This window comes from Chaetomium globosum, genomic scaffold (genome assembly GCF_000143365.1).
Source record: "Chaetomium globosum CBS 148.51 scaffold_6 genomic scaffold, whole genome shotgun sequence".
Lineage (NCBI taxonomy): Eukaryota > Fungi > Ascomycota > Sordariomycetes > Sordariales > Chaetomiaceae > Chaetomium > Chaetomium globosum.
The window spans coordinates 2751106-2763637 of record NT_165981.1 but is presented as its reverse complement, the minus strand read 5'-3'; the positions used below and the strand labels follow the sequence as shown (position 1 = coordinate 2763637).

General features: G+C 55.7%; 3 protein-coding genes across 3 annotated transcripts; 1 reads left to right on the top strand and 2 right to left on the bottom strand.

The window, feature by feature from the left end:
• Positions 1 to 2569: 2569 nt before the first annotated feature.
• On the bottom strand, positions 2570 to 4562 carry CHGG_09211 (uncharacterized protein; the record flags this gene model as incomplete). Its single annotated transcript, XM_001227137.1, has 4 exons — positions 2570 to 3104; positions 3572 to 4048; positions 4146 to 4498; positions 4551 to 4562. 4 exons carry the CDS (start codon positions 4560 to 4562, stop codon positions 2570 to 2572), a joined length of 1377 nt encoding a protein of 458 aa, XP_001227138.1.
• An 827-nt stretch (positions 4563 to 5389) lies between these two features.
• On the bottom strand, positions 5390 to 7103 carry CHGG_09210 (uncharacterized protein; the record flags this gene model as incomplete). The annotated part of the gene is made up of 2 exons (XM_001227136.1): positions 5390 to 6905; positions 6964 to 7103. The coding sequence occupies 2 exons, from the start codon at positions 7101 to 7103 to the stop codon at positions 5390 to 5392; spliced, it is 1656 nt and encodes a 551-aa protein (XP_001227137.1).
• A 1007-nt stretch (positions 7104 to 8110) lies between these two features.
• CHGG_09209 (uncharacterized protein) lies at positions 8111 to 12249 on the top strand (the record flags this gene model as incomplete). Its single annotated transcript, XM_001227135.1, has 3 exons — positions 8111 to 8322; positions 8383 to 10649; positions 10730 to 12249. The coding sequence occupies 3 exons, from the start codon at positions 8111 to 8113 to the stop codon at positions 12247 to 12249; spliced, it is 3999 nt and encodes a 1332-aa protein (XP_001227136.1).
• Between the last annotated feature and the right edge of the window lie 283 nt (positions 12250 to 12532).

Sequence of the window (12532 nt, the reverse complement as noted above, 5' to 3'; positions counted from 1 at the left end):
CAAGAGGGTTCGGGGCAAAGACCCGAATTGGGGCTGTGGCGATGAAGATGCGGGCACTTGGTGTTGATGGTACGCTAAAAGGGCCGGACGCACCGGAGTGGAAAATGCAATTAGTGGTTTGGGCGATGCCATTCCCTGATTTTGGTGCATTTCCGAGGTCCCATTTGCCCGATGGCCCGTCTCCGTGGCTTCTTGATGACGATTCGACGAGAGAGCGGTGAAGAATGGTGGAGGGTGCGGCGGCGCAGATGGCATTACTCACCTGGCGATAAGTTGATGAGTTGGCAGTCTCGGCCTGGCCAGATGACCTGTGTGCCTACCTTTCAATGCACCTGCGAGCCCAGCCAAAGGGTTGGCCACACACCCTCACCACTGAGGCAACCCTCCAAGCCCTCTAAATCCTGGGGCGGACGCGGGGTTTTGGGGAAGGGGCGGGACGGAGAGGATGGCGGGACGGAGAGGATGGCGGGACGGAGAGGAAGGCGGGACGTCCAACCGAGCCCGGGCCCATGACAGTCCATGTGATGCCCGAATCACCGTCATCGAGGCTTGTAATTGTGACGTGGGATTTTTTAACGAAACGAAAATGCATTTTATTTTTGTTATTTTATTTTTATTTTTGTTTTTTAATAAGTTGGACAGCAACCAACCAGGATGCCCAGCATTTCATGAGACGGCCGAAGCCACATTGTGTCGGCCACCTGACATTTGTGCCGGTGTCCATTCCATTGGTGCTGTATGTACATGTACCGGCATGTGGAATTGGGCGCTTCCAAGCCTATCGTAACCACATGGCTGAGCCAAAGTACAGTTCCCCTAGGTGACAATCCCCCCGTACCTTCGTAAGAATCTAAAATCCCAGAGCGGAAAATGGACAAACGACACGGAGGTGCGGCCCCGGATGCGATCACCGAACGTGTCAGCTGGGCCCCGAGAATAGGCTCAGGGCAAACCACGAAGTGAGACATCAGGGTCCTGGTGTGTGGTGACAAAGCTTCTTTCATTGTTCCGTCCACGATGCTGAAGCAAACACCTTGGTTGGTTGCAGCATGTCCACGGGTGCCGCTGACGGCGCCACAAACGGTACGAATACCGCCTGATGCACCATTTAAAGCCCAGAAAAAAAGAAATCGATAAATTCAGCCCACAACCTCCAGCACATTCTTTTGACGGTAAACGGTGGGACAGCAGATGACCTGGTTGATGAAACGGATCCCGCGATCAGATTTGTGTAACCCCCCAACTTCCAACTTTAAGCTTCCCGTTGCCCAGCCTCGCTCAGCCCGGAACGGCACCGAGCACATTCAAGAAAGAACGAGAAGCAGGGGCGAGGCAATGTAGCTCAGCCATTACTCAGGTTTGCTTCCAGGCATCCCCCCATCAAGGCACACCACACCCTACCACCCACAGTCACCGTAGGGAGACAACTTGATTCAGCATGCCTTCCAGCTTCCAGGACCAACGACATCATCTCAACACCAGAAATAGCATGTTAGCGCCGCATCCGGCCAAGCTGATAACTGGAATCATACCATAGCCGCCAACAACAACTATCCGCGCCAACGAAGTACCAGAACACCCCCCGTCGTCACCACCAAGTACACCTTCCATCACCACCCCCCGAAAGCCTCAAACAAAAACCAGACACACTCACGCCCCAATCCCCCACGCCGCCCCAAAGTCACCGAGGCCATCACACAAATAGCACGCACCACTAGCACAGGGGACGACTCAACGAGGAGGCCGCGTATCCCGTAACTAGAACCCGCCTTGCACCGATGACGACCACGTCGTCACGAAACCAGTCCCCCCCCGTAGCGTAATGTAGTCGTAGCGCCCCGGAATCTCCTATCCAACTCCCCGGTGCAAGCCCCCATGACCATCCCCAAGCGGTGCACAGCACAGTTACAACAAACAATAGCAACAGTAACCACACGAGCACACGGCGACACGGCCACACAAACACACAATAAGTAAAAAGGTAACTGTTCTGGAATATCGCACTAGCTACGTAACATGGAGGTACACCGTCGTAGTACCACCGGCAGTATGACTATGGCCAGCCGGTAGCCGTCCCCCCCCCCTCCTCCCCTCTCAGCCAGAATGCGGCGGCGGGTTTGACACCGGCCCCTTGGAGGATGATCGGAGGCGAGATCAAGCTATTTCTACCGTCTCAATTTAGTCCTGGCGTTCGGGAGGCGTGGGTGATCACCTACACGGTTTAGGGGGTTGAAAGGGGTAAAAGGACGAACACAGGAGAGGAAGAGCCAAAGTGGTATTGATGTATCAGACTATGAGCGATGCTCATTAGGCTAAGCTCCCCACCCTGCCTGTGTATCCTACACCAAAGCGGAGCAGTATTATTTATGAGGAATGGCGCTTGCAAAGATGACGGGTTCTAGAAACTTTGGGTTGGACACGAATTCGCAGGTGACAGACACACCAGCCGAGGCAAATAAAACCGACAGGATATAATGAGCAATGAGAAGGTGATGATGTATCTGCTCTTCGATCGCTGTATAAAAGAACACCATGTCAACCACCGCAACTTTCTAACCATTGACCCTCTTCACTGGTGGCCCCCCACCCCCTGGAAAGCAGCGTTCATAAAGTTCCCAATTTTTTTCTTCACCTCCTCTCGCTTATCCGCCCTCGCGGCCTTCTTCTTCGCTTTCTCCTCGGCTCTTTTCTTCTTCCTGGCCGCCTTCGCCCGCGCCTTCAGCCGTTTCTTCTTTTCCTTCTCGGTTTCGCCGACTAGGATCTTATCACTCTCGCCATCTGCCTCTTCTCCTGCGTCTTGCGTAGCCCCACCAGCACCGCTGCCCCCTGCCTTTTCTCCTGCGTCTTGCGTAGCCTCACCAGCACCGCTGCCCCCTGCCTTTTCTCCTGCGTCTTGCGTAGCCTCACCAGCACCGCTACCCCCTACCTCTTCTCCTGTATCTTGCGTAGCCCCACCAGCACCGCTGCTCCCTGCCTTCTCTCCCTCATTTTTATACGGGCCCTCCCCGAGAACCTTCGTAAGCTTAACTTTAGACGGGCCACGCTTATTTCGTGACGGGCTACCCTCATCTCCTGACAGGCTACCCTCATTTTGTGACGGGCTACTCTAGTCGCCCTTCGTCACGGCGTACTGGTCGCCGAAGGGATTGTCCTGGTCGTCTTCCTTGGCGTCATTGACATCGTCATCGCTATCCACGTCTATGTCGGAGTTCGTCCTTTTGCCACTGTCTGAGGTCAAGGAACCACGGAAGGATACCATCGGGGGCTTGGTGCCATCCGAAGGACGGGGTGGGGGCGGACGCAAAGCCGTCCGTGATTGCCGCGGCGGGTCGAAACTGAGGTTGCTCAACTCCGAGGTTGGAGGATTGGTGGACGAGCTCGGTGCTTTGCCTTTGCCTTTTTCGGTCGCCACTGCAAGGTCGTTAGCCACTCTGCTCAAGATGATCCCGAGGCCGAGCGGTAGGGCATACTTCTGTATAGATGGGCCTGCTCAGCAAGCTCGTCGTCCGAGTCGCTGTCTGCGTCAATGGAGCGGTCCAACTGTTCAAACATCATTAGTGCTATGACCAACACATCGTTAGCGTTAAGCAGGCTGCCTAGCCACTGCTCCGCCTCGACATGTTGGATATAACGCAGTATCTTCCGCCGGAGCTGCTTGCATTCTTCAAACCGGTGCGCCGCGATTTGATTGTCGGAAATTCGCTCGCGCTCCCGATTGATGGTTTGGAGAGTGTTTGTCAGATTGGTGGCCGCGATTGATGCCTCAGCGATGACTATCTTCATCTGCTCCTGTTCGGCTGCCAGGTTGAATTTGGGCCTCTTGGTTCTTTTATCCTTCTTCGACTTCTTCGTATCGTGGCTGCTAGATAAAGGCTGCTTTGCCAACGGGCTGGGAAGGGACGAAGTCCTAGAGTGTCCCCCAGATGGGCCTGCTGGACCGGGCTTGCCGTCATCCTCCTCCTCATCTTCACCAAACGGGTTCTCTGTTTCCCTGATAACCTTGGACTCCTGCTGCGTCACGACTCGTTTGCGCCGAGGAGTTTCCTGACTGCGGTGAGCGAAAGTATATAAGGAAAGAGGTCCAGGACAACATTGTTACCCTATGTAGTTTGGCAACTTCACCCATGCCGGGCGTGTTCTTGTACTCGGCAGCCCAACTGGCAAAAAGTTCCCTGCACTTCTTTTTCACCTCCGGGTCGGATAGCTCCGCCGTGCCACAGAAACGCAGACGCTCCAGCAGGGCTTCATCGGCGAAGCTTCTCTGGAAACGAGGTCCTGCATTTTGGATGAGCCCGTCGAGAAGGGTCAAGGCACGGAGCTGGCGGTGCAGATTCCCGTACTTGAGCTTCTTCCGGATGGCGCGTGAAGCTTCTCTAGGACCTGTGTCTTGGAGATTGACGACCTCTACGAGGTCTGGAATTCCACTAACATCATCGACGGGCACCGCTTCACTCGTCAATCTCTCGATATCCACCGTGACTGCCGAATACGGCTTTTTCTGTGGGAAGTATAAGCTTCAAAAGTCTAGAACGTGGTGCAGCCAATGTTACCTGGGAGAACATGGTCCCTATCTAACACGAGCCTGCCAGCCGAGGGATTGTAATCGAGAGTGAATCAAGATAGGCAATGAACTAGATTGCCGTTTTAAGGAAGCCGACGGGGGCACGGTGAGCCGAGGTATAAAAGTCTAGTACCGGGAATATACTATGCGGCCAAAATGCGCGGAATGCAGAAAATGATCGATGGACAACAGTAAAGCTCTGAATACCTATGACGAGGAAAGGCTGAACAAGGCTCGGTGTCGGTGGTAATAAATGCGGGTTGTGGGTTGCGTGTGTGGTCGGTTGGGGGTGGGGGGCAGTGCTTGACCGCGGGGTAAGGTGCTGCCCGGTATGTACCGCACCTACTATTACTATGTACATACATAAATCAAACAAGCACACAAACAACAAACGAATTGGTGCGACCTGGCAGGGCTCAATGTAAGTTGGGGTCCACCTGATGCTGGGACATAACGAAGGAAATCACCTTTCATGTTGTTTCAGGGGAAAGGAGGAAAGAACAAAGCCAGTGAAGTCCATGTTTTCCCAGGAAGATGGCCCGCGATGTGGCATTGAGAAGGCACATGCCCCGCGGCCCCACTTCGACCCTGGGGATCGTCATTAGGGGTCTCAGCACGGGCTATTCGGGCTTCGGTGCTCAGGCTTTCTGAACACACAAGATTAGGTAGACACTCACGAAACACTCATATGAGAACAAGGTTGAGGCCGAATTTATCGCCATCTCATTTTCTTCTTGGGTTTATTGGCACCTGAACAGCAAGCAAAAGGTCCCAAGGCCGTCGTCGCCTAGACCGACCAGGCTCGTCTCCCAGAATCGACACACAGACTCAGCGCAGGTACGTGGCCGGATGAGGCGCCTTCTCCTTGATCGCCAGCCGCGTCTGCAACATGCCCTTGCTCTTCTGGTTTGCCCATTCCTCCTTCTTGCCCTTGTTGACGATGCTTCTTGTCTGCTGGTCATCGAGAGAAGCGACGCCGAGACCCCTCACGTCCCTGGATATCAGTGCCCGCCCACGAGGACGACGTTCCTCGCCGTCAACATCCATCTCGTTCTCCCTCTCAGCCTCCTCGATGGCGAGGCGCTCCGCCCGCTCCTCCGGAGTCGGGTAGTGGTAAAGGTTCTGTCGGTAGTACCTGTTGAGTGACCGGTGACCAACAGATTTTCCGTTCGGAAGATGGAGTTCGTAGTCGTCGTGGAAAACTGCTTGGGGCCGTTTGTGGCTTTGGGCGTGCCAACCGTCTGCTTGGTGATGACTACGAGAAGTGTTTCGCGAGTGATGAGGGTGCTTGTTGAGGCGGTCGTACTGGTGATAATGTTGATCCGCGGGGACAGCGTGGAGATCGTTGGAGTCGAGGGATGATGCCTCGCTGTCTGTCTCCCAAGTCTCGTCCTCCATAACTTCATCGCCGTCCTCCCCGGTGACCTTGCTTTCGCGCTTCGCCCCGAGCTTGGCACCGCCGTTCTGTTGCCCTTCGTCATCCGACTCATCCTCCCATTCATCCCCGTCAGAGTAAGTGCTGCGGAAGTCGTAAAACTCGCCAATCTCAACCTGCTCCTCCTCGGTGGTGTACGGGATTTGGCAATGGCTCTTGTCACGCATGTGTGTCTGCACAGCGAATGCGTTTGACTTAAATTTTCCACAAGTGAGGCATTGGTTCAGAGCGAAGACCTGCTCCTGGAAATGGCGAAGCAACCCTTCAAGATTCACCAGATATTGCTTCTCCGGAATAAACATGCCGTGAATACGTTCCATATGTGATACATTGAGCGGCGGTGTCGGAGACTCGTAGTTACAGAAGAGGCATGTCTTGAGCGACGGAGCCGGGGCCGGCTTGGCCCCCGTCGGGGTTGGTGCTGAGGGGGTTTCCGTGGATGACTCTTCCTCGCTTGACGTCTGTGATAGGGGGTGCTCTGGCTTGTTTTGGGCTTCGGCGGATAAATGGGGATTCGAGGGCCGCTTGACGGGTGAGGTAGACTCGTGAAGTGCAGTGTTCTTGAGCCCTTCAACAACCTCGTTGAACTCCTCCTCAGCGTCCGAATCCACCACCGAGTCTGCCGCCGGCTCGCCCAGAGAGAAGGACATGGAGCCCGCCTCGTCGTCGACCTTGCCATTCGACTGCGATGCCAAGGCGACGGCTTTCGCCTTGTGTTTCGCGCTGCTGAGGTGATTCCGGAACGAGTTCTCGCTGTAGTATGTCTTTTGGCATGTCTCGCAGGCCCGTTCGAAGCCAGCCTTGTCGGCTTGTGCGGTCGTCTCAGCTCGAGCCTGGAGAACCTTCTCCGTGAATACTTCGGACGAGATGGGGGGTAGTGTTGCAACACGGCGCTGTAGGTTGTAACGGCTGTATATGACAGTGAGCGTCTGGAGTATGGAGAAGACGGTTGAAGAAGGTTACTTACTGCCAATCGCTGCGCATGTGTCCCCTCTGAAGGTCGCTATTGCGGAAGGCAACCTGACATGTGTTGCAGGTATATGGATGAGAAGTATTTGTCGACACGCCGCTGCTAGGAGCAGTTCTGTCGCCTGAAATCGTCGCCATCGTGCCCGTTATGGCCAAGTGACCGTGGAGATTCGGTTTGCTGGAAGATAGGTACCTAGGTAGGAGGGTTGGTAGGTTGTGGAATTGTGGAATTGTATCGTCAATGAGTGATAACTCAAGGACGGGTAGTGCTGGTGAATTTTAAACCACTACGTGTCTTAGGTAGAGGGGATAACAACTGGTGCCTGCTGAATAATTCCAGAAAGAGCAACAGGAGAGGCGGCGTTAAGTACTCTCGTAGTATTTTTTTGGTGGCAAGCGGTTTATGGCGGGGTTCAACTGTGGACGTCACATTTGCTTGGCATGCGGGAAGCCCTGGTCGGTCGCTCGGGCAGTCCGTTTGCGATAGGGATCCACAACGCGGGTTTGAAATTGAGAAGAGAAAGCTGGAGGTACACTTCCTCCAAGAATTTCTTCACTTGGATGCAGTTTTATGGACAATGATTATCATGTTGCCGGCAGGTAAATATCTACAGATGATGCCACCAACCAAGCTGATTTGAAACTTCGAGCATGGCGGGAATCTGACATCCCGCCGCAAATGTTGGTTGTTGGAGGTGAGTCACGGGACATCCAATCCTCCACGGCTTTCCTTTCGGTTTGGTAAGCGACCCAGGCGACCCCACCGGGACTTGGCCCATCGTGCCCAGACGCACCGCCAAGCCAAGATTCCAGGATATCAGTGGGTCCAGCCCGCGTGCGGCAGCGGCTTGGGTGTGGAAAGTCCCGAAAGGCGGCAACCTGGAGGCTGAGCGCAGCATGATGCTGCCAGTTTGACGACAAATTCCCCAACGCGGAAATCAAGCTGGTTATCGAATTGCTTGCCATCCGATCTCGACCCGGTGATTATTCGGCTTTGCATTTTTTACCACCAGCCCAGCGTCTGAACGTCTCAACATCACCAAACCCCCAGCGCCTGCTCGAACCGAAACCCTCTCCGCTAAGCCGGACTTCCTCGGCCGATTCCATCCGCTTCCTCTTCCATCCATGTCATGACGCGAGACACCATGCGGCCAGTTAGTGCCGGCAGTCGCAAAGACAGGAATAGCGATGATTTGGACCTTCTGGCCGGTCTCTGGGAAGAGGCGCGTTTCGCCAGGTTACCGTGGGATGCGCCTAGCGAGTTGAAAGACTTGGTTGAGGATATAGACAACCCGAAGCGCGTCTACGCGATACATAAGGCGAGCCGTCGACATAATTTTCAACAGCTTGTGCAAAAGTGAGTTGGGGTCGATCTTCCACTCCCGTTCGTTCCGGTCGACACTGACCATTTGCGTAGGTACATCGTTCAACTCCGCGAAGGCTGTGGTGTCGAACATTGCACGACATCTACGTGCTTTACTTGCCGGAAAAGGATCGCAGGTCGAGCTCCAACTCGCAGGTACAACACAACGAGCGCGAGGACGTTGGCCGTATATCTCGCGAGCCAGGACAACCCGGAAACCGGCCTCTGTCCAAATTTGCGACTCCCCAAGGCGCCACCCGCCGCTGTGGCTTCTCTGGTGTTTGTTCCAAATTCCAATTCCCGGCTGCGAGATGACCGCGCCGCTCATATGTCCTCGAAGACGCTGCCGTTCCGCAATCCACCCGGCTCTCCCAAGACGGGCGATAGTAATGGTGCGGCATCCGCGTTCCCTCGGAGTTGCAGTGGAACTTTGAATGGGGATAGAAGAGAGAAGAAAAAAGTTGTAGGCGGTCAGGCTGGGTTGGATTCTGACAAGCAGGCTCAGCGCCCCGGTTTCACCATCACCGAAAAGCCTGTTAGCAAGGATCATCGTTCATTTGCCGCCAATGTCGTTGGCACCGTTGCCTTCAAAATGCTCGAGTGGTTGACTCCGACGGCACTCGAAGACATGCATAACAGGACACGGGCCTTCGGCGGCAGGCCTCAGCCTGACGTTGAACCTCCGAACCCTCCTGAAATCGAACCGGAGTTGGGGAATGGCGTCGGACATGGGGTACCCATGGGGTTGCAAGAGCCACCGGTCTTGCCTCTACAGCCGGACGGGGATTTCGCCAGGAAGCGGAACCTACCTGGGAATGGCCAGGCTGAGAGGGAAACTCGCACTTTAAAGGACAGCCAACCGCAACAGGATCCTCAATCCAGTCCTCGTGCGACGAACGCGCGCCGTAACTCGAACGCGAAGGTTCGCACTTCATCCGGGCCCAAGCCTAAACGGCAGCTATCGATCGACCCGTATGCCCAAGACGCTTCTGCTGAAGAACCCTACGCAGCTCTATTGAGATCCCCTCGCACCACTGGAGGTGGTGCGGACAAGGGATCGCGCGTCCCCAAAGCTGCTGGCTCGAGTATCGCACGACCGATCTCTCAGCTCTCCTCTGCGGGATTTTTCGATGATGTCTCGCTTGAAAAGATGCCTCCCCCGAAAACCATCGATCTCAAGCCAAGGACCGGCCGGCTCGCAACGAGCGAGGCGGGAAACGGTGGATCCCGTAGCCCGAAGGCCCCCCGTACTTCATCAGGCGTCGTCTCTGAGAAGTCGTATAGCGACGCCTCAGGTGCAGCTACTGGTCAGGACTCGGAATCGGAGGACGAGACGCTGCTTCCGCAAACGTTATCTAGGTTGACTGCGGAAGTTGTCGACTTCGTTTGCGATGTCATTCAAGAGGATGGGACCGCTGAGGAGCATATGCTCGAACCTCAGTCAGTTGCTAGGTTTCACAGCCGGAAGCTAGGGCAAGGGAAGCTAGCTAGACGGAAGCATCGGTCAGACCAGGGGTCCTCCGCCAATGTGAGGCTGGAGTGGAAGCTCTTCGTCGATCAAACCCTCTTCTACGTCCTCAGCGACTCGCAACTAGCCCTCCGATCGTTCACGAAAAAGGGGCAGTTGTACGACTCGCAAACACTCTGGTACTGCATGCTGAGGATGACGCGAGTTTCTCCCAGTCTGGTATTCCACAGCTTGTGGATGGCTGCCGCTAGTCTCTTCGCACCCCCTAGATCACTCCAAGCCCTAAGATCGCCGTCGACAAAGGTCTTTCCCAAGAGCGAGCAGTCGCTCTCTAACTTGGAGGCAGGGCGTCTCATGTCCATATGCTTGCACGCCTTGATCGCTGCCGCGCCCTTGGTTACAGATTCCCGACAGCTGTTCGACATGTCGAGGATTCGATCTCATGGCCTGAGTCTTGCGGGTAGCGGCGCGGTAGCACGGCAGCCGACAGAATTGTGCCTGCAATACGAGGATGCCTTTAGCGACGATATGGCTCTGAGGTTAGCTCGACGGCTATTCGCGGCCATAACCACGCGCCGCCGCTTCGACGCCCTGAGCGAGTCTACCATGGGGCCGCACGAACACGGCGAGCAGGATGTGCTGGCGCCTCTCTTCTCGCAACTAGATTTCCTCAACATGGACGCGGTTTACGTGCTAGACTTCTCTTTTCCTGACCGTGCCCTGCACGAGACCCGTGTTCCAATTCTTTTGCTCGATTGGGCGAGGGCTGTCATGCTTAACGATTGGGATGGCTCTCCTGAGGTTCCAGGGGACGGTCCCTTCGGTGGTGCCCTCGCCCTGATCGAAGCCATGCGTAAGTCAATCCACCAATCCCCCCCTCCCCCCTGCCTCCACCCTTTGGCTTTGCCACGAGGCGACTAATGTCTATCCCAGATGAGAGACGACAGGACCTCCTCTTGGCCGATGCCCAATTCCGGTCAGACTACTTTACGGAGCGGCTGGACACGATAAAAATGCCCATCTCGTGGCTGTCTCATACCCCAACGCGGCAACGCCTACACCTCCTAGACTTTCCATACATATTCAGCTCATCGACACTGGTGTCGTACTTCCGATCAATCAACTTCTCGCGCATGAGCCGTGCTTTTGAGGAGTCTACTTCCTTCCATGACAAAATCACCGTGATCGCCCAGCGGGCGGGTCTCACCCAACATCACAAGGATGTGCTAGTAGAACGGCTGGGGCCCGCGGGATCCAAGTACCTGATTCTTGATATTCGAAGGGGGACCGTTCTACAAGACGCGCTCGACCAGTTGTGGCGTCGGGAGGAGCGAGAGCTGCTCAAGCCCTTGAAAGTCCACCTAGGCGAGGCCACCGGGGAGGAGGGCTTCGATTCCGGTGGTGTGCAACAAGAGTTCTTCCGGTTGGCCATTGGAGAAGCTCTCAACCCCGACCATGGAGCCTTTACTGTCGACGAGCGCACTCGCATGACTTGGTTTCTTCCGGGCTCGATGGAGGACGAGTGGAAGTTTGAGTTGATCGGTTTGTTGGTGTCGCTCGCCGTGTACAACGGCCTGACACTGCCGGTTACATTTCCGAAGGCCTTTTACCGCAAACTCCTTGGCGAACCTGTCACTGAGCTGCACCACATCGCCGATGGCTGGCCTGACCTCGCAAGCGGCCTCACTTCGCTACTCGAGTGGGACGAGAAGGACGGCGCTGTAGAAGACGTCTTCGCCCGCACTTACGAATTCTCCGTTTCCGCATTCGGGCAGCACATCACTCGGGAAATGAAAACCCCCTCAAACAACACCCACCACCACCACCATGCCCGCAAAGACGAACCCTGGCCGCAGTTCGCGAAGACGGCCTCCCAGTCTTCCTCTCGCCCACCCCCCCACCACGGCAACCCTGCCGAGGACGAGGCCCCGCTCGTCACCAGCGCCAACCGCAACGCCTACGTCTCCGATTACATCCGCTACCTCACCGACGTGTCGGTGCGCCCGCAGTACGAGGCCTTCGCGCGCGGGTTCCACGCCTGCCTGCACCCAAAGTCACTCTCCCTCCTAACGCCCAGCCTCCTGCAGTCGGTGGTCGAGGGCGTGCAGGAGATTGACATCGCGGAGCTGAAGCGGCACGCGCGCTACGTCGGCTGGGACGCGTCGCACCGCACCGTCAAGGACTTCTGGAGCGTTGTCAAGCGCTACGACGACGCCATGAAGCGCAAGCTGCTCGAGTTCGTCACCGCTAGCGACCGCGTCCCCGTCGGCGGCGTCAAGAACCTCATGTTCATCATCCAGCGCAACGGCGAGGAGGAGGACCCCGCCGGCAGGCTGCCTACGTCGTATACATGCTACGGGACCCTGCTGTTGCCGGAGTATAGGGATAAGGAGATGTTGAGGCAGCGATTGGGGATGGCCTTGGAGAATGCGCAAGGGTTTGGGTTTGCTTGAGGCTTTTGGCTTTCTTTTTCTTTTTTCCTTTCTTCCTTTTTTTTTCGGGCAACGAAGGGAACGGGGGTAAGTTGATAGGGAAGTTAACCGGGCGGGAGGGGCGCGAAGGGACGGGACCGTGGGAAGCGATGGTTTCAGTTTCGGCCTCCGTGCCTACGCGGGATTTCCTTTCTCTTCACACCCGTGCCGCATTCGTTTCTCGGCGATCTACTGCGGGAAGGAGGTGGGATGACAGGGAGGCACTATTTATGAGAATTTGATGTGAGCGAATTTGTGTCTTGGA